Source organism: Siphateles boraxobius, unplaced genomic scaffold (assembly GCF_051911475.1).
Source record: "Siphateles boraxobius isolate OS27281-9 unplaced genomic scaffold, OSU_SipBor_1 19, whole genome shotgun sequence".
NCBI classification, from domain to species: Eukaryota; Metazoa; Chordata; class Actinopteri; order Cypriniformes; family Leuciscidae; genus Siphateles; species Siphateles boraxobius.
The window spans coordinates 3,599,399-3,620,914 of NW_027508799.1; the positions used below are offsets into that span (position 1 = coordinate 3,599,399).

At 41.7% G+C, this 21,516-nt stretch overlaps 2 protein-coding genes across 5 annotated transcripts in view; one reads left to right on the top strand and one right to left on the bottom strand.

The window, feature by feature from the left end:
* Window positions 1-21,516, bottom strand: part of LOC143741581 (tripartite motif-containing protein 16-like protein) — a 33,614-nt gene that overhangs the window by 10,770 nt on the left and 1,328 nt on the right. Inside the window, exons 2-3 of one of the 2 annotated variants that reach the window (XM_077233846.1) lie at window positions 21,015-21,205; window positions 19,773-19,820 (exon numbers count right to left, since the gene is read on the bottom strand). In XM_077233846.1, coding sequence (XP_077089961.1) covers window positions 19,773-19,806 — 34 coding nt within the window. In that variant the 5' untranslated portion in view covers window positions 19,807-19,820; window positions 21,015-21,205. Of the gene's footprint in view, window positions 1-19,772; window positions 19,821-21,014; window positions 21,242-21,516 lie in introns of those variants that run through there. The other variant, XM_077233845.1, reaches the window with a different exon arrangement.
* Window positions 10,221-16,014, top strand: LOC143741580 (uncharacterized). Of its 3 annotated transcripts, XM_077233844.1 has the most exons (4): window positions 10,221-11,196; window positions 11,770-11,937; window positions 15,253-15,390; window positions 15,472-16,014. In XM_077233844.1, the coding sequence occupies exon 1, from the start codon at window positions 10,228-10,230 to the stop codon at window positions 11,170-11,172; it is 945 nt and encodes a 314-aa protein (XP_077089959.1). In that variant the 5' UTR covers window positions 10,221-10,227; the 3' UTR covers window positions 11,173-11,196; window positions 11,770-11,937; window positions 15,253-15,390; window positions 15,472-16,014. The 3 variants fall into 3 exon arrangements, 2 of the variants coding, with proteins under 2 accessions (XP_077089959.1, XP_077089958.1); XM_077233843.1 differs by having other exon boundaries at window positions 15,253-16,014; XR_013205145.1 differs by lacking the exons at window positions 10,221-11,196; window positions 11,770-11,937 and adding an exon at window positions 13,444-13,583 and having other exon boundaries at window positions 15,253-16,014.

Here is a 21,516-nt window from a genome sequence, read left to right on the forward strand (position 1 = left end):
AGCGTGTCCCACGCAATTTTGGATATTTTTCAGTGAGGAGACTGAAAAACTCCACCGACCGTGTAGATTCGCACTGCAAAAACTAAATGAATAACGTTAGACAATACAAGTTGACCGATTCTTTTATTTATTATACTGTGAGTAAACCACAGATTTGTCAGTGGAAAACGTCTCTGGTTACGTATGTAACCTTAGTTCCCTGAAGGGGACGAGACGCTGCGTGAAACGCTGTGGGAACGCCCCTGCGTGAGTGCGTCATGAAGCACGTATGAAATCAATCCAATGGCGAGACGGAACGTCATAGGCGGGTGACGTCATCGACCAGGAAACTATAAAGCACTCCCAAAACACAAGCGAATCAGCTTCTGATAAGACTGAAGCAAGTGCTCACGGGCATGCCGGGAGTATGGCACAGACACGCAGCGTCTCGTTCCCTTCAGGGAACTAAGGTTACATACGTAACCAGAGACGTTCCCTTTCAGGGAACTCGAGCTGCGTGAAACGCTGTGGGAACACTAATACCAACGTCGCCATACGATCAAGTGTCCGTCGTGTGTAGTCAAGGCGCACATTCGGACGAAAGCACCTGCGCCCCTGGAGTGGAGCTGAAGTCAAGGTGGTAAAACCTGACGAATGTATGCGGTGAGGACCAGCCTGCCGCATCACAAACGTCCTGAAGAGAGACTCCTGACAAAAGAGCTTTAAAAGCAGCCATACTCCTAGTAGAGTGAGCTCGGACAGCCAAGGGTGAAGGCTGACCAGCCGATTCATAGGCAAGGGTGATGGCCTCAACCACCCACTTGCTCATCCTCTGCTTAGACGCGGGACACCCTTTTCTGGGTGGTCCAAAGCAAACAAACAACTGTTCAGATTCCCTCCACAGGGCAGCTCTGTGGACGTAAGCGTCTAAAGCCCTAACTGGGCAGAGCAGATTAAGCTTCTCCTGGTTCGACGTCAGAAAAGGAGGAGGGCAGAAGGCTTGCAGTACAATAGGCCTAACAGGATTAGTTGGGACCTTAGGAACATAGCCCGGTCTAGGAAGGAGAAAGGCTTTTACCATGCCGGGCGAGAATTCCAAGCACGAGGGAGAGACCGATAGAGCTTGAATATCTCCTATCCTTTTTAAAGAAGAGATAGCAAGAAGAAAAATAGTTTTTAGAGTAACGAATTTCTCAGAAACTTCTTCGATGGGCTCGAACGGTGCTAAAGAGAGACCTTCTAGAACAACCGCAAGGTCCCAGGTCGGCACCCTCGTGCGAACTGCTGGCCTCAGCCTCAAAATGCCACGAAGGAAACGAGTTACAAGTGGGTGTCTCCCGAGAGAGGCTCCACTTAAAGACACCTTCAGTGTGGAGTGGGATAACCCTGTGGAGAAACGCTCCTGCAGGAATTCCAGCACTGCACCCACCGGGCAGTTAACTGGGTCCAGCCGGTGTTGCCCACACCAGGACGTGAAAAGTTTCCACCTCAAAGCATATAATTTCCTCATGGCCGGAGCTCTGGATTGGAGGATGGTCTCAACGACCTCAGTCGAGAGACCAGATTCTACGAGCTGGGCCCCCTCAGAGGCCAAGCCCACAAATTCCACAGCTCTGGGCGGGGGTGAAGAAGCGACCCACTCGCCTGAGAGAGAAGGTCCCTCCTGATCGGAATCTCCAGAGGAGGGCCGACAAGGAGAGATACCAGGTCCGCAAACCATACTCGGGCCGGCCAGTACGGGGCTACCAACAGTAGACTGACCCCGTCCAGCGAACCCTTTCCAGAACTCCTGGGAGCAGAGCAATCGGGGGAAATGCGTACAGACGTGACCTCGGCCACGCCTGTACCATAGCATCCAACCCCAGAGGGGCTGGAAGGCTTAGAGAGAACCACAGTGGGCAGTGTGATGTCTCTTTGGATGCAAACAGGTCTACCTCGGCACGACCGAAATGTTTCCACAGGAGCTCCACCACCTCGGGGTGGAGTCTCCACTCCCCGGGCCTCGGCCCCTGCCTCGACAGGATGTCTGCCCCTAGATTTAGATACCCTGGGATATAAATCGCCCTCAATGAAAGAAGCTTCCCCTGGGACCATAGAAAGATCTGGCGAGCCAGCTTGTATAGCGGGCGCGAACACAGACCTCCCTGGTGATTTATGTAGGAGATCACAGATGTGTTGTCTGACCGGACAAGAACATGATGACCCCTCAGGTCTGGGAGGAAGTGTTTCAGAGCCTGAAACACAGCCAACATTTCTAGACATTTTATATGCCAAGAGAGATGATGGTCCTGCCACAGACCCTGAGCAGGGCGACCACTCATGATCGCCCCCCAGCCCGTGAGGGAGGCATCTGTCGTTAGCGTTACACGACGACAAGGAGCTCCCAGCACGGGCCCATGAGATAGGAACCAAGGTTCTTTCCACATGGTCAGGGCGCGAAGACAACGTCGCGTGACCCTGATCATGCGGAACGGGTTTCCCCTCTGGGAGAACCCCTTGGTCTTGAGCCACCACTGCAACGGTCTCATGTACAACAGGCCGCAAGGAATAACGTTGGACGCTGCTGCCATCAGACCCAACAATCTCTGAAACTGTTTGACAGTGAGTGACTGGCCTAGCTTTGCTTGTTTGACGGCCATAAGGATCGAAGTGATACGAGCAGGAGACAGACGTGCCTGCATCGTCGTTGAATCCCAAATTTCTCCCAGAAAAGTGGTCCTCTAAAGCGGAGATAGCACACTTTTCTTGGCATTGAGCCTCAACCCCAGTTTCTTGATATGAGCGAGAACGACATCTCGATGCCGAGCCGCCTGATGCTCCGATTGAGCTATAATCAACCAATCGTCGATATAATTTAAAATGCGGATGCCCTGGAGTCGCAGCGGAGCCAGAGCTGCATCCATACATTTCGTGAAAGTCCGGGGAGACAGTGCTAGGCCAAATGGAAGAACCCGATATTGATACGCTTCGCCCCCGAAAGCGAACCTCAGGAACTTCCTGTGTTGTGGATGGATGGAGATATGGAAGTATGCGTCCTTTAGATCTATCGTGACAAACCAGTTCTCGGATCTGATTTGTGACACGATCTGTTTGAGCGTAAGCATCTTGAACTTGAACTTCCCTACTGTACGATTTAACAGGCGCAGATCTAAAATTGGACGTAACCCCCCATCCTTTTTCGGAACGATGAAGTACCGGCTGTAATAACCTGACTCCCTGCTGGGAGGAAGAACTCGTTCTATAGCTCCCTTCAGCAGAAGAGTTTTTACCTCCTGTTCCATAACCAGAGCCTGCTCGGGGCCCACCACTGTAGGTAGGACTCCCCTGAATCGAGGCGGACGAGACCTGAACTGAATAGCGTAAACCTTTTCGACTGTCTGCAGGACCCAATGAGATACATTTGGAAGGTTTTTCCACTCTGCCAAAAAATCTACTAAGGGTACCAGCCTCTCAAGGCTGGCCTCTGGAATATTTGGAGCTGCAGACACAGTGCCCTGTAACAGCGCACCGGCAGGGAACAACTGGTCTGACAGCTCTGGACCCCTCCTCAGAGGGAGTGAGCGCCCCTCGGGGAAACACTCGCTGGGACCGTCTACGCCCCGGCACGAAGGCGGGGTTGGCAGAACGGACCCCTGAGGGCACTGAGAGAGAATGGGCACCGTGTAATCTGGTGAACTCCTTTCTCTCACGGTGGGGACTACCCTCAGCATCCTGACGCCAGAGACGTCAGGACTTCTTTGACGAAGCCTTCTTGGCCATAATGACTGTCCTCAGATCAGCCTTACCCCTCGAAGACTTCGTCTGAGAGCGCCGCGTCTCGTCCCAGTTTTGCTGAGGAGGAGCACGAGACGCGACGCTCTGTTTCTGTTGCGTGCGGTGTGAGGAGCTGGTAGACGGACGAGGCTGCCCCCGCCCAGCAGCCCCGGAGACGTGTACGAGAAGGGGAAGAAATTTTTGGACCGCCGCCGCCTGCTTCTTTTCTTCCTGAAACCTCTCGATGACAGAATTTACCGAGTCACCGAAGAGGCCAGCAGTTGAAAGCGGGGCGTCCAGGAGGAAAGTTTTCTCCTTCTCCTTCATATTGGAGAGGTTTAACCATAAATGTCTCTCCGTGGCCACCAGGGCTGCCATAGAACGGCCCACTGACTTGGCCGTCTCCTTGGTGGCACGGAGAGATAAATCTGCTGCCTGACGAAGCTCTCTTATCACGTCAGCACTAACCTCTTCCCCTTCGCTCACATCTTTAAGCAGATCAGCCTGATACGCTTGAAGTATCGCCATGGTGTGAAGGCATGATGCTGCTTGGCCCGCCGCTGAATAAGCTTTGCCCACAAAAGCCGAAGTATTTCTTAAGGGCTTGGTGGGCAATGCCGGTGTCTTAAAAGACGATGCCGAATCGGGAGAGAGATGGCTAGCGAGAGTCTCCTCAGCCTTCAACATCGCCCCATACCCATAAAACTTAGCCCCAGATATATTGGAATAAGTGGAGGTCTGATGACTAAAAATACGAGAAGATACAGGTCTTTTCCAGGACCTCGACACCTCAGTGTGGAGGTCTGGAAAGAAAGGAAGACACCGGCGCGGAGGCATAGCGCTAGACGGCAAAAATCTTTCATCTAGTTTAGATTTTAATTTAGACTCCTGCCTATCAGCTGGCCACTCAATGCTTAATTTTTCTACAGCTCGAGTGAGCACCTCCATAAGCTCCTCCCTGGCAGGAGACTGAAGTGACGAGTCCCCAGTCTCTAGTGTGTTATCAATACTTTCAACATCCAGCTCCTCAGAACTGGATAGTTGAAGAACAGGTGCCTCAGCCTAAGCGGAAGAAACCACAGCGCGTGCTTCCGAACCCGGGACTGAGGCACTGGATCTAACAGGTAAAGGCTGAGATAAGGCAGAGCCCGTCTCAAACCCCTCTATTAGATCCAACTGCGATCCCCACGGCAGGCGTCGCCGCTCAGCCTCAGCAAAAGCGGGACCCGATCCGCGGGGAGCGCGCACCGAACCGCTCTCCTCAAAGAGCGATCGGCGGGAGCGCAGCGTCCGTAGAGGTAGACGCTCGCAATGCTCACAATCAGCCCCCTCGAGAGCTGACTGGGCATGCTGCACTCCTAAACAAGCAACACATAGTAGATGTGTATCCCCGCCAGTAATAAAGCGAGTGCAGGGGAAAACACACTTCCTAAACTGTTGCTCGCTCGCCATAATGATATATAGTTTTTTATATATACATGTGAATATATAAGTGAAAACTCCTGCCTAGTGACAACTAATGACAGACAAAACACAGTATTGAATGATTTCACACACACAGAGCGCTTGCTGAAGTAACAGAAGCTGATGCGCTTGTGTTTTGGGAGTGCTTTATAGTTTCCTGGTCGATGACGTCACCCGCCTATGGCGTTCCGTCTCGCCATTGGATTGATTTCATACGTGCTTCATGACGCACTCACGCAGGGGCATTCCCACAGCGTTTCACGCAGCTCGAGTTCCCTGAAAGGGAAATAATATTTTTGTATTTTCTCACATTTTGCATTTAGACAAACGTGTTCCTCGGGCATCGATATCTGTGAGGAGACAACCACAGGCCGTCTTTCGCGCGTCAAAAACTAAAGAAAAAGGTACTTTAAGTTGACCTATTCTGTTGTTTATTATGCTATGAGTAAACTACAGTTTTATCAGGGGAAAATGAATCACTAATGTTGTGTGTTTTTTTTTCTTTTTTCTTCACAGTTCGGCATAGACAATCCTGTACACTTTGCATATTTGACAAAGGAGACTGACGTTCATTTAAGTTACACGGTACGAACTAAAGAGAAAGCTATAAATATTCCTTCCTAAGCTTGAATTCAAAACGGGTGATTTATATAAATTCTGGCGTTAATGAGGTAAAAATGACGGATTGGTTTGCTAGTGTTAGTTAAAATGACTGACAATATGTGCTTGTCACGTTTTCTAATTTGAATTTCGCAATAACAGATCACTGTCATGGTCTTGAAATGCAAGCTATGCCCATTTGTCTGCTCTGTCAGACTAAGTCTGTTAAAACATTACAGACTTTACCATTTTGTACATTCAACTGTATGTCCGATACCATGTCTGTATGAAGGCTGTATGTGTACATTCAAATCATACAATTCCACTTGACAAGATTTCATCCTGAGAAGGAAGAGACACATGGCTGTGAAAAGTCTATGGAATTCCACTGTCCTTTGGTCACATTGAAGCAGCCATTTGTAGAACAGGACATGTTCTGTCACCTGCGAAGTCATTTGAAAAAATTTGAAATGGTGACATGTCCTTATAGAAATTGTAATTTCCAAACAAATAATTACTCCACATTCAATTCACACAAATGGAGGGAGCACCACGATGCTTCAGAATATAATGATTTGATGGTCATAAGTGAAGTTTCTGAGCAGCAGAACAGTGGATCTGAAGATAACCAAGAGGTATCTAAAAGTCATTCTGTCTTGGAGCCAACTGTGTTAGACACTGGTCAATTATTTGACCTGCTTCAGCACAGTTTGGCAGCTTTTTTCCTCAAAATGCAAACAATATTACATGTCTCTGAAAAGGCTGTTCAAGAAATTGTTGAACAATTAGATCAGCTGTTTCAGTTATCAAAGCCCTTGATCAAAGCTGCTGTCAGTAAAGTACTTACTGAAAACCAGTGCTGCGTCCCTGAATCAGTTGTAGATGAAATTGTTGAGGCAGTGACAGAGAATAATGTACTTCACAGATCCACAACTAAACATGCAGTTCTTTCAACTGCTAAAAGGAGGAAGACATATATTGAGCACACATTTCCTTTTGTGAAGCCTGTTGAGTACTTCATTGAATCAAATCACACCTGCATGTATGTGCCAATTCTCTCCAGTTTGCAGGAGTTGTTGAGAAAAACAGATGTACTTGAAAAAGTACTAGAGACTTCACCTTCACAAGATGGACATTATGCAACTTTTTGGGATGGGACTTATTGTGAAGAAAATCCCCTCTTCTCAGAAGACAAACTAAAGTTTGCTCTCATACTTTACATTGACGATTTTGAGGTTTCAAATCCTCTGGGTACTTCTCGTAAAATTCACAAAGTGTGCGCAGTGTATTGGGCATTAGCTAACATTCCAGCTAAATTTCGCTCTGCACTTCACACCATACAACTTGCTGTTTTATGCAATTCCAATGACCTGAGACATTTTGGCTATTCTAGGGTTCTTGAACCCTTACTAAATGATCTCAAGACCCTTGAAGGGGAAGGTGTTTACATTGAGTCTCTTGGTGACTGTGTAAGGGGTGCAGTTTTTGCTGTGGTGGCAGACAATCTTGCTGCGCATGGCTTGGCTGGCTTTAAAGAGAGTTTCAATTCCTCATATGTTTGCAGATTTTGCCTCAGTCCCAAGACAGACATACAGACTTCAGAAGTGATCACTGGTAACTGTGAGTTAAGGACAAGAGAAAATCATGACACTTTAGTCCAAGCACTTCAAACAGATGGAGATCATATTGATTATGGGGTAAAGAGTTCTTGTGCCCTGTCAGATTGCCTTGCTTATTTCCACCCCATCACAGGATTTCCACCTGATATATTGCATGATTTGCTTGAAGGTGCTGTACCTGTTGAAATCGCACTTTGCTTAAAAGCATTGATTTCCAAGAAATATTTATCTTTGGATGATCTCAATAAGGCAATTGTGTCCTTTCCTTTTGAACATTCTGACAAGACTGACCGTCCACATCCGATTCCCAAAAGTTTTTCAACTCGGGGCACTATAGGTGGAAATGGTCACGAGAACCACACCTTGCTGAGATTATTGCCTGTTCTGATTGGACACTCTGTCCCAGAGGGTGATAAATGTTGGGGAATTTTGATGGATTTAAAAGACATAGTTGATTTATCACTATGTCATTCGTTTGATGATGCGACACTACAGTACTTTGCTTGCAAAATTTCTGATCACAGACAACTAGTAAAGGAAGTGTTCCCTAACTTTGTGCTTCGCCCTAAACACCATTACGTTGAGCACTATCCTCACCTGATTAAGTGCTTTGGTCCTTTGGTACATCTCTGGACCATGAGATTTGAAGGGAAGCACAAAGTTTTCAAGAAAATTGTGCATGACGCAAACAACTTCAAAAACGTTTTGAAAATGCTTGCAGAACGACACCAAAAGCAGATGGCTTACTATCTGTCCTCTCCAGCCTTTTTTAAGCCTGAAATCCAAACCACAAACATGAAATCTGTCTTAGTAGCCACATTGCCAGAAGATGCACAGGCATTTATATCCAGTCTCACTGACAGCAACACCATTTACTCTGCTGATCAAGTGATCATTGATGGTACCCTTTTTAGACGGGGCATGTTTGTTTGCACCGGGCTACATGGAGGGCTGCCTCAGTTTCATGAGATATGCCACACTTTACTGTTTAATGACAGTGTTTATTTTGTGCTGAAGATATTTGAATCAAACTATGTAGAGCACTTGCTAGGGCTGGGCGATAAATCGATTTTATCGATTAACTCGAATGTGTAGTTTACGCCGATTTTTTGAATGAAAATCGGTTTTCTCTTTAACAACCGCCGACGTCCCATCTGGGCTCCCGTAGTTCCGACCGGGCTCAGCTCTTGCCATGATAGAGATACACAAACAACATGGCAAATGAGCAAGACCGCGGCAGCAGAAGCACACCCGCCGAAAACATTTACAAGCTGAATCTGCAGGGCCGCCAACTCTCACGAGTTCACTGTGAGAGACGCAATTCTGTCACTTTTTAAACGCTCTCACGCCACACATCCATTTTCTCACGCAGAGAAAAATCGCGAAGCAAAGAGAACACTGACACCGACAGACAAGACAGAGCAGGTTACTACCGATATGAAACAGATTCTCAGCTCTCAGATTCTGTGAGTTTTATTACAAAATTCAAACAATAAACACCGTTTTGGCGCTTGTGAATGTGACGTGAAAGAACGCTGACAGATCTCAGTTCAAGCGGCACGTGAACCAAACATCTGTTACTCTTTACTACAAACTTACCGAGATGTGATAAAATCGATCGATCAGTGTTTTTCAACCGCGGAAAGATGTCCATAAAACAGCTGGAGAACAACATATGTCACGTAACGTTACATTTACCTCAGGATGGCTTTTAATGACCCATAGCACGCATGTTAGTTAGAGGCATTATAAAATAAAAAACGCATTATATTTAATTTGAGTTAGTTTTAACCTTTAATAATACCAGCTGACAGGGCTCTCTGTATGTTTACAGCATTAGGTGATTTTTTTTTTTTTGGGAGAACAATTAACACATGAACGTATCTACTTTTAGATAGTAGTACGATAGTTCTTAGGTAGTAGTACGTAGCTACTACGTACCTATTTATCCAAAGGAATTTATATTGAATCAAGATCAGAATCAAATCACAAGAATTGAAATTGTGAAATTTGTTTTAAGCAATAATAAAAACAGTAGCAAACCAGTAAACGTAATAAAATTATGTTTAGTTACCAAATCATTTGACTATCACAATACACTTATTGTGATGCAAATTTTTAGTTTTTTTTACACATCCCCCCCAATCCCAATCCATCCATTTTATTTTATGTTACATTTTCATTGTTTTCAAAGACAGGGCCTGTCCTCTTGTCTTTTTGGCTTGTTGTTTCTGATTGCACTTTAATGGAGATCAAATCAAAGAAGGGAATATTAAAACAAAATACAGTTAAAACTTGTTTTGAACCATTTCTTTGTCATCTGCAGATTGATTTTAAGTATGTAGAGAAAAAAATCGATTTAAATCGCAAATCAGATTTTTTGTGAAAAAATCTGGGATTTTTTTTTAGGCCATTTCGCCCAGCCCTAGCACTTGCGTAGTTATGAGTTAGTTGCAGACTGTGGAGGAAAGGTCTTTGTGAGATCACCGTATGAGTTGCATGACAGCATTCCTTTGACTGCTTACAGGGTAAAAGGCCAAAAAATCCTTACCACAAAGAGGTTCATCTCACTCTTGGATCGACAGTAGCCCGCTGCTGCATTGCTGACCTCTACACCTGAGGGTAAACTGTAAGTGCCTTAAAGATTGTAGATGCATCTTCTACAAAACAAATTTTGATTACTGGATAGTTGCCAATTAGCTGATCAGTTTTGTGGCAAAACATTATTATTTTTTTTATTATTACTGCAAAAGCCCCTGTAGTGTGATTGCTAGTGTGTGTTTTTTTTTATGCTTACAGATTCCAAGTCGAAATGAGCGCATCAGATAGCACATTAAAGCTGAGGGTGATAATAGATCCTACGAGTACCCGTAAAGTAGTTTTGCCATCTCGACCTGAGACAGTCACTGACCTTTTGTTGCATTTAAAAACAAACCTCAATGTGAGTTATGCCTTTAGGCTACAGTTTGAAGATCCTGAGTTTGGAAATGCATTATGTGATCTCGAGAACATTGATGATCTTCCCTCCAAAGCAACTGTGAAGCTCATCAAAACACTTGAGCTGGATATCCATTCTACTGACACAGAAGACACAGCGTTGGCTTCGGACACATCATCCTCTTCTTCTAAACGCACAAGCAGGTGGCCTGATGTGTTTGATCTGCCAACATTTTCGTATGACGTTGAGTTCGCTTTAAGAGAGGGCAATTCTGAATATTTTAAAGAAGGAAAGCATCTTAAATTGACAAGGGATCAAAAACATAACATCCTTGAGAGAATGATTGATACAATTTACAGCTTCAAGGCATACCCAAGTGATACTGAGTTTGCTCAAGCAGCTGAAGCCCTGGTGACCAAACACCCCTGTTTGAAGGAAAATGGCTCAAGAACCGGTCATGATGGATGGAAAGTGTCCTTGAAGTTCAAAATGGGTAACTATAGAAGCAAACTTCGGAGATCAGGAATGCAAGAAGTTGCCATCAATGGGTGCAAAAGAAGCAGGAGCAATCCAGATGCAGAACATAGTTGTGCAAATATTAAACGCCCGAGACGAGCAGAAGTCAACTTCCTCCCCAACCTTCCTCATGGGTCAGATGAACTTTCTTTGGAAGATTTACGTCTAAATATGATGGATGAACTTAAAAAGAAGGACCAAGATGTCATGATGATAAATCGACACATGCAACAAACATTTGCGCTGAGACGAAAAGAAATTGTGCAGCCCAGTCCATCAGTTAAGGAAATGATGTCAAGATGACCAGCTTTGTTTCGAGAAGCCCAAGTAAGTGATATTATTTTTCTGTCTACTTCTCAAAGAGAAATGGTTCGTATCTTACTGTTTTGGTATATTCCAATTAATTTTGTTTTAATGCTGTCTTTTAAAAGATTAGTTCACTCAAAATATTGACATATTTCATTCAGGTTGGAAAATTGTAAAAATACAGCAGCCGCACACTCAAACACTGTGCAAGATCAATTTATTAGCAAGCTTTCGGTCTTGCGACCTTTTTCAGGCATGAAGATGCCTGAAGAAGGTCGCAAGACCGAAAGCTTTCTAATAAATTGAATGTATTTTTTACAATTTTCCATGATGATTTAATGTAGCAGTACCTCTCTACAAGACTTTTTTGACGGATGAGCGGTTGTTCTTTTCTATTTTTTCTATCTTGAATTCAGGTTTGTATAAACATGAAGTTGAGTAAATGATGAAAATTGTGAACTTTTATACATGCACATCTTTGCACCCTGTAGTGTTCAAAGATTTCTTGCAGTGTAGAAAAGCATTGTGATTTATTATATTTTCAAATTCACAACCACCTTTTCATCTAACATTTTTTTCTATTTATTGTTGCAGGTACTTGCAGAGTTTCACAGAATCACAAATCAAAATCTGCAGCAGACATTCTACTCCTCCCTGGATAAACTTACTCCACAGCTTCTGAATCTTTTCAGAGCTAAGGCAGCAAAGGGTGGTGTCAGTGGCAACAAGATGGCTGCAATACTAAGAGACTACGATGAACAAGTAAGTAGAATTGAACTTATTTAAGGGCTGTACAGAATGAGAACATTGGTGTAAAGGTTATCCATGCAACAAATGTTAAAGAGTTAGTTCACCCGAAAATGAAAATTCTGTCACCAGTTACTCAACCTCATGTCATTCCAAGCCTGTAAGACTTTTATTCATCTTCAGATCATAGTTGAAGATCTTTTTAATGAAATCTTAGAGCTTTCTGTCCCTCCATTGACAGCCTACACAACTACCACTATCAAGGTTTAGAAAGGTAGTAAATTCATGTGACACTTGATTATCCACAAACAAAGCAAATCCGTAGCTTGAAAAAAAAGCATGTCTTTAGTGATGTCTATCCTACCTTTCTAGACCTTAAGGCCCTGATCACACCTAAAGCGTTTTTCAGGTTTAAAAACGCGAGGCACACAGCAGTGTGGCAGTGCGCTGCATTTTTTTTTATGTTGCTAAGCAACCGCCGAGTCAGCTGTCCTGTCAGTCTAATCGCGAGCGCTCAAAAAAAACAAAACGCGATGACGTCGGGTGCCTTTTCCGCTCAAAGTTGCTTTTTCTTTAACTGCAAAAATGCGAGGTGCAGCAGGCGGTAAAACACATAAACAGCGCGCAGAACGCTCACTGCCATAGGAAAACAATTGAAAAAAGACGCCTCTCACTGCAAAAAACGCGTTAGGTGTGATCGGGGCTTAAAAGTGCTATTGTGTAAGCTGTCAGTGGAGGGAGAAAAGCTCTCTGATTTCATTAAAAAGATCTTCAAACCGTATCCCAAAAATGTCTTACAGGTTTGGAACATCATGAGGGTGAGTGAGTAATGACAACATTTACATTCTTTGGGTAAACTAAAATCTTCTGAAGCAATACATTCAATTTGTATGATAATTAGATTGGAAATTAATATAATCAACTATTTACAAATAGACTAAATTAAAAAAATTCAACTTCTCCATACACAGCCTAGGGAAAGAATGGTAATATGGCAGCACAAACCTCAACTATCATCAAACTGTGCTTCGGTTCTCGAAACATCGTATTGCCAACATCTTGACATCCTAGAATCAATTAGGTTTTATGTAATATTGATTGGCAAAAAAAAATTTCAGGCTGATAGGCAGAGTAAATCATTTCAGTTTGTTCATTCAAAGTGACTATCGCTTCAGATATACCTGTCAAGACTTGAAAGTTCTGGTCATCATTAACTTTCCTTATATGAGCAAAAAAAAGCTGAAAAATTCCTTGCAATATCTCTGTGTTCCAAAGATATTCAAAAGTAATGCAGGTTTAGATTGACATGCTGGTAAGTAAAAAATGCATTTTTTTTATGTTTGGGTTAATTATTTTTTAAACCCCCTTGTACTTATGCTTATGTTGCCCAAAAGAATTTCCCTGTTATGCAGGTTTTTATGGAAATCACATAATTACTAATACTAATGCATGGAATTAAGGTTGCAAAGCTTGAAAGTTTTCTTATCATGAGTTATGAAAATAATTCATCCAAACATGTTTAATTGTGAATTAAATTATGCTATGTTTTGTGTTTTGTCTTTAAGGACAAGAATGACATTCACGTCAGACGAACTACTGCTCTGGGAGGTTTACCAGTTTATCTAAAAGAAGACTCTGCAGATGTTTTCAAGACACACAAGGTATGAAAAATTATATTGCAACAATTTAACCTTTTAGTTAAAAGGAGTTTAAAATCTAGCTGAGCATTCAGGTTGTCTTAAGCCGGGTGCACTGCGATTTTGGCAACGATTTGGCCGTCTGAGACAAATTTAGCAAATCCTAAAAGATTCCTCTGATCCTAGAAAATCCTAAAAAAGGACACAATTCTGAAGTCTTTGATCGTTAGTTTGACATGTTCACCGACAACCGACTAATGACTGTTGCCATAAAATTTTACCTCAAATTATGTCCCTTTGCATATGCTAGTCGGGTTTGCTCTTGTCATTAAACTGCGGAGACGTAGCTAATGCCTCAGAAAATTCGATCTGCCTGTTTACATGAGTCGCATTGGCACATGTGATTTCTATCTGATTTATTTCCACATATGAACGAGGCCTGAAACCGATTTCGAAATATCCGAATGCATGCAATTTTTTTCCTGTTTACACGGTCATAGAACACATCCGATCTGTGTCACATATGAGTAAAAAATCAGAATTGGGTCACTGACAGAAACTTTTTTTTTCTGAAAGATTTATTCCACATTAAATTTGATTTCTAAATAAAAAAATAAGGCTGTGATAGATGTTAATTTTAAAGGAGTAGTTCACTTTCAAATGAAAATTAGCCCATGATCTACTCACCCTCAAGCCATCCTAGGTGTATATGACTTTCTTCTTTCAGACAAATACAATCGAAGTTAAATTACAAAATGTCCTGGCTCTTCCAAGTTTTATAATGGCAGTGGATTGCAACCAACAGATTGAAGCTCAAAAACGTGAATCCATCCGTCATAAACGAACTTCACGCTGCTCCGGGGTGGTAATAAAGGCCTTCTGAAGCACGATGAGTTTGTGTAAGTAAAATATTAATATTTAAACTTTATAAAGTAAAATAACTAGCTTCCAGCCAAACGAACATACGGATTCCACTTAAGTCTAAAGCGCAACTTGCAAAAAATCCGACGTAATGCTGATATTTTCGCTACGCCATTATGCACTACGCTACTTCTGAAGTCACAAGTTGTGCTCTAGGGGAAAGTAGACTGCGTTTGGCTGGAAGCTAGAATTTTGCTTTGTAACGTGTTAAATATTAATATTTTTCTTACACAAACTCATCGTTTTGCTTCAGAAGGCCTTTAGTAACCACCCCGGAGCCGCGTGAAGTTCGTTTATGACGGATGGATGCACTTTTTTGAGCTTCAATCTGTTGGTTGCAATCCTCTGCCATTATAAAACTTGGAAGAGCCAGGATATTTTGTAATATAACTCCGATTGTATTTGTCTGAGAGAAGAAAGTCATACACACCTAGGATGGCTTGAGGGTGAGTAAATCATGAGCTAATTTTCATTTGAAAGTGAACTAATCCTTTCATAGCCTGTTCTATAGGTTGTATATCTTTTTACTTTCCTTACTAGTATTTTTCCACATAAAATCTTGCTAATTGACAATTTTGTTAAATGTATTGTTAAAATTAGAAGCATTACATTTTTGTAAATATTAGTCAATTGAACAGCCTGCATGTCCATTTTTCAAGGCTTTGTTGTCATTCATGAATATTTAGTCATGGTGTCTGCCCTGACTATGGCCTGTTTGTTTTGTAGATTTGTAAAGACATGCACTAACAAAGATTTATTTCAATCCATTTAGAGAGAGGATCTTGACCAGGCACAAAAGGCAGCAGTTGCCATCATTGCTGTCGAGGAAGAGGTTGAAAAGTTGCCTTTCAACCCACAGGATTTTCTGATTGTCCTTGAAGATGAGGCGGTAATGTCTGCAAAGTCCTGGGTTAGTGCACTGGTGCTGATTTTTGGGCTACTCTATGCCCTTCACATAAGCTGCCCAAAGAAGCTGACCGTTTTTTTTGAGTTCATACAGAAAGTACTGCTAAATCTCGAAGATGGGAAGGCCAGGCCGAAGTTGCTTTCACTTAAAAATGAACTTCTGATTGACTAATATGAAATCCATGCTGATTCTGGTACCATTAGGCAATTGAGTTTGCAGTTTTTAGAATTTTAAACAGCAGTTTTCGAATTTCTTTTTAAAAGTTCCCAATTTGTGCTATCTGTTAAAGTTTTAATAGTTGATCTCAAATATTTCATGGGAAATGTGTGATGAAATTGTTTTAATGTTATTTGGACTGCTTTTGCACACTGATTTAGTTTTAAAATGTCCCTGTTTGGGCAGTCTGTTATAGTCTTAAAGGAATAGTTGATTTAAAGGGTTAGTTCACCCAAAAATGAAAATTCTGTCAGTAATTACAAAAGTCTTACGGGGTTGGAACAACATGAGAGAGTAATTACTGACAGAATTTTCATTTTTGGGTGAACTAACCCTTTAATGGTTAAAGTGTATATTTGATGAAATTGTTTTAATGTTATTTGGACTGAACAGCACACTTGTTTTATGCCTGATGAGCTTTTGTGAAAATATTTTTTCAATAAATACTGGCATTGCATCATTTTCTTTCATCATTTCTTTATACTAATATTTTCCCCTTGTCTTAATTTAACTTTATTCATTTGAGTTTAATTAACTTAAATCATTCACGGAAATCGGTTTCCTCAAACCATTTGAGTAGCTATATAGTTGTTTAAACTTGATTAAATTTATTAAATGAACTCAAACCAGTTAGTTTAAATTAATGGAATGAACTTAAAATATTTAAGTTACCTATACTCAAAATGATTGACTAAACCAACACTAAATTATGAGTGAATTTGACTCAATATATATAAGTTCCCAATACTCATACGTATTTGTTTTTAAACTTAAACGGTTTGTAGCAATCAGTTTCCTCAATCAGTTTGAGTTGAGTTAACTTATTGGGTTTTACAGTGCATGAACGCGTTTCGTCAACAGTTATTTAGATAATGCCAGATTGTTGACAATCATACACACTGCTCAAACATTCTAAAACTCTACAAAACCAGTTGAAACAACTGGATTAAACACTTCAATTGAAATTTTGTGTTAAAAAACTTTAAATACAATAAATAAACTACAATATTTATGATTTAAAAAGATATAGGGCCTACATTTGGACACATCGAGAGATTTATCCTTAAAAGAATTTTGCCTTTGCTCATCAGGCTGGCTATCCGACACTCTCCATATGAAAGAGGAACATTAACACCTATTGTCCTGCACACACGATAAAGCACTGAACTGTGCCTCCAAACCCCCACAGGGTTGTTCCACAGGGATCTTTGGATCCTTACAACCAGGGTGCATGCAATATTTATTTATTTTTGATTTTTTTTTATAAATCTCGAACCAAAGTGCTTAGTGGTGCTGCTGTTAAACTAAATAACAATTATAGAATAATTATGAACTTAAATGGAACAATATCGCAACATTTTGACAATAGATCACTTGATCTGTTTTTACATTTTAATTTAGGGCGATTGAGCCTACATTTAATTAGAGCGAGATTCTCACCCTTGCCTTGTCCTTTCCTCATTGGAAGCGCTCACATGATAGCTAAACATGTTTGAGTAGATCCTTTGTACCTCTCGGTTTCAGATGGATTACATAATCAGATAACATTTATTCGATATTTAGACATTTAAAGGCTTTAGGCAGCCGATTTCTTATCGTGACTGAGTTGAGGCAAGCGGCTTTCGGTTCATTTTTGTGACGCGCAGTTCCCGGAGACAGAGACAACAGACAAACTTTTGTCGTTAGCCTAATATGAATAAAAGTTTACAGTTTTGAACGATGTAGGCTACTCTACTCTTATCTGTATGACCAAAAAATTACGGAGTAGCCTATTAAGTTATTTTAGCTGTTTTGAGAAAAATAAATCCAAATGAACGCGCCGCTGCGTTTGTCGAACACTAATTACACATGCCAGAATAAAACCCGACTTTAGAACAATGCATTGTGTGGTGTGCCAAAACACTTAATTATAAACTTCAATATTTCATTCAAAATAATCTCAAAACGCTTTGTGACATTTTGAAAAGCCGTGCATGCATTAAGGCCACTGGAACCATGAACGTAACTGAAACGCTGGTTTGGATTTTATTGTTTGTCGTTTAAACGTGCCTGTTGCATATATTTATTTTATATGGTCTATTGGAGGGAGGGGGTGGGGGATTAAAATAATTCAGCAGAAGCAGGGATGATTAGACAAGAAGTAAATCCCCGTCCCCCCTGGCAAACCACACCTTGCTTAAAACCATGTTTTTAAAAACTCTATGTAGGCTAAAGGGAATCCAAAAAAAAAAAACCCCAAAAAACTTTTTGAAAAGATATTTTACAGAACTGCTTTTGAAATTATGATTGGTATTATTATACAGATTTAAAGTCATTCTGTTGGATAATATTTGTTCCTTAGTGTAAAATGGAAATGCATGGTAATTTTATTTTATTCTTGTCTCTATTCTTAACTTTTCATTCTATTTTTCTGTCCTAAAAAAAGGTTCTATTCTTTTTACCATACTTGTAGTATTTCATCCTTACGGTTAATTGACATTTACCCCACTTAAATTTCAAAATGCAGCAATTGCTGCTGTTTTGCACAATATCCCTTTGCGCCACCTGGCGGTTATTTCAGGAATGACTATGAAATGTGACTGGTTTATTTTTGTCGCGGTGGTTTTGCCGCGGCAGCTGAAGCGGTGGTAATAGGCATTCTGGTTGACTACCTACTGTATCTACACACATAAAACTAGGGCATTATAGGCCTCGTTTACACTGTCAGTGAAATGTGACCCAATTCCGATTTTTTGCTCATATGTGATACAGTTCGGATGTGTTCTATGACAGTGTAAACAGGAAAAAAAACGCATGCATTCGGATATTTCGAGATCGGTTTCAGGCCTCGTTCATATGTGGAAATTAATCAGATATAAATCAGATATGTGCAAATGCGACTGTCATGTAAACAGGCAGATCGGATTTTCGGAGGCATTAGGCAACATCTCCGTGGTTTAATGATGAGAGAAACCCCGACGCGCATCTGCAAAGTGACGGAATGGCCCGACAAAACTTGTCGTCGTAGGAGAGGAATGAGGACACATATTGATACAACATATCAAAGGTTGGCCTGCTCATTATGCCATAGACCCACTGCCCCTTGTTAAAGCCCCCCACGATCTCAAGAAAATGCATATCTATAGCGCAAATTTTATTTCTCGTGCCATTTACGCCAAAAATTGTTTTTGCGTGCATTTGATATGCACTTTATGGCATGCAATACACACACACTCCACACCCATAATCCTACCCAAAAGGTTTACAGTGTCTATATTATGCACACATAAACTATTTTTGTCATATAAATGGCACGAGAAATAAAATTAGTGGTATAGATACCCACTTTCATGAGATCGTGTTGTATGTTCCTGAGATCTCTCTCGCACACAATGTATGTATATGAAGCATATTTTCGTCCTCCTCCGCCTCAAAATCATCCATCTGTGCAAGAACCCCCTTTAAGCATGCGCGATGTTTCAGATAGTATGTGAAGTGTAAACACATGAATCGGATATGGGTCACAATTGAAAGCATGTGTAAACGGACGGTCAAAAAAAATCGGATTTAGGCAACAAATCAGAATTGGGTATCAAGACCTGCAGTGTAAACGAGGCCTTAGTCCAGCACACAGCATTTTTTGGATGTTCTGTAAGTTCCGTCGTGAAATAAATGTAATAAAAGCCGACCAATCAGGTTGTGATGCCTTTAGGTTTGGAGTTAAAATGTCAATGTGAACGCTAAGCAGACCAGGACTGAATGTTTTTTTTTTGGTATGGACTAAATGAACCAAGCGAACCGGAATACAAGTCTGAACACACCCTTAGATCACCTGTGTAGGTGGCTTATCTTCTGTCAACAGCTGTGGTCTTGTGATTTGCTAGTTCTACAATAAGTTACATAACTTGTTATAAGTTACAATGGCTTGAAACATGCTATGCTGTCCCACTTTCAGTTCTAAGATTATGAGGTCAATGCTGTGCCATTTTTATAAGCACGACAACCCATCATCATTTGGCTTGCTCAAAGGCCATAGGCCAGTGTGTTGCATTGGTGTATTTTAATAGGGCTTCAGGATAAATGTGTTTCCTGCATGGGGTCAGCTACTGATGCAATGTCTTGTTCCCTTAGATCAGGGAACCAAAGTTACATGTGTAACAGGAGAAGTTTTTGTTTTCTTAGTTGCTTACATTGTAGGAAGTTGTTTCTGGTCCTGGGATCCATGTTGCTGAATATGACTGTGGAAATCAACAGACATGAACATTGATAAACATTTGTTTACACTTTATTTCAATAGTCCACTTTAAACATTCTACTAACTAAAAATAACTGCTACAACAAAGAAACTACGTCATGTCAACTAACTTATTAATTTGCAACTACATGTAAACTAGAGTATTAGTAGACTGTTAGGTTAGGGTTAGGGTTAGTAGAATAAGTTGATGTACTTGCAAAGTTACTTAAGCCCCTTTCACACAGCGCGTTGATCCGGGAAATTGCCAGAACGCCTTCTGTGTGAACGCAAACACGACCCGGGATCGATGCCGGGTTGGGGACCTAGTATCATTGCCGGTATCAGTCCTGGAACGCGCGCTGTGCGAACAAAAGCCGTAATCAATGCCGTGTTGTAATGCTGACGCTGAAGTAAAGTGAAAGCAGGCTAGTGAAACGGTACGTAATACGCTAGTTTATGATTGAATCAGAGAAAAAATGCACAAGTGTGGTTTCATCTCTGAAATCGCCGCTCATAAGCAAACTATAGACGCTGCTGAGACATTACATGTCACATTGATGTCACGTGTCTTTACGGGATTTTTACAGGTTGTGTGTGAACACAGTCTCTGATTCCGGAAAATCACTGGCAGTGTGAATGAACCAAAATCAAACGAACCCGGGTCAAATCCCAGGTCACTTTATCCGTGTATTTTCCGGAATCTCTGTGTGAAAGGGGCTTTAGTAGAATGTCTGTTGGGGGAGCATCAAGATAAAGTGTTAGCAGATTTTAGGCAGACAATTTACTAATACTCTTATGACTGGTAGTTGACATAGTTACAAAGTTACTTATAGTCAGTAGAAAGTCTAAAGTGTACTATTGAAAATGATCCCTGCATTCAATCCTGACCCAGATAGCACACCATAGTTGGCCCAGATGAGGCCCAGATATGTATGCTTTCGCCAGCCACTCTCAGGTTGAGTCATCGCCCACATTCCATTATGTGGGTCAGAAGAATGTGGGCCACAACTGGGCCAGATATCATTTGTTATCTGGGTGGACATTTCTAGTTTGATGTTCTACATGATAATAGATAGAGTACTCATTTCTGAGAGCAGATGAATCTGTCAGAGATCTTTTTTAGCTCTGTTTCTCACGGAGTCTCCAGTCAAGCAGGATCTTGCTCAAGTCCACATTCCTATTTTTCTAGATCTGTTACCTGTAGGAAATGGAGGTGATCTTGTGTGTGAAAGCTACTCCAGCTCAGTGTCTCTCCTCAAATCATTGATCTCCTGCTTCTGTCGTCCTTCAGACTTTTCACTGCAGACTTTTCCTGATCTTTGATCCACTGTGTCGAATGAACTCAGTAAAGATCCTCACTCTTTCCTCCACTGCTGTCTTTGCAGCGCGCTGTTAGGACACACATCACAATCAGCTCTTACTGGCATTTCACACAACCCATGAACCACTAAACCATCATGTGACCAGCTGAATCCAGGAAAAGTAGGGTGAGGTAGTTAAAAGGTAACTTATTTGGACTGTCAACAAATGGCTGTAGATTCAAACTCAATCAGGGATGAATGATCAGTTACCACCGCTGTACATTAATTTACATAATCATAAGCATAAGACCTGCTTCACACCGCACGTGTGAAGTATCATAAACTTGAAACGAACACAGATGTTAGAGCTTCCACACCGACCGTGAGCTGTGGATTTTT

What these genes read in the sequence shown, in the direction of transcription:
- LOC143741580 (XM_077233843.1), top strand. Translation starts at nt 10,228, where the DNA reads ATGAGCGCATCAGATAGCACATTAAAGCTGAGGGTGATAATAGATCCT.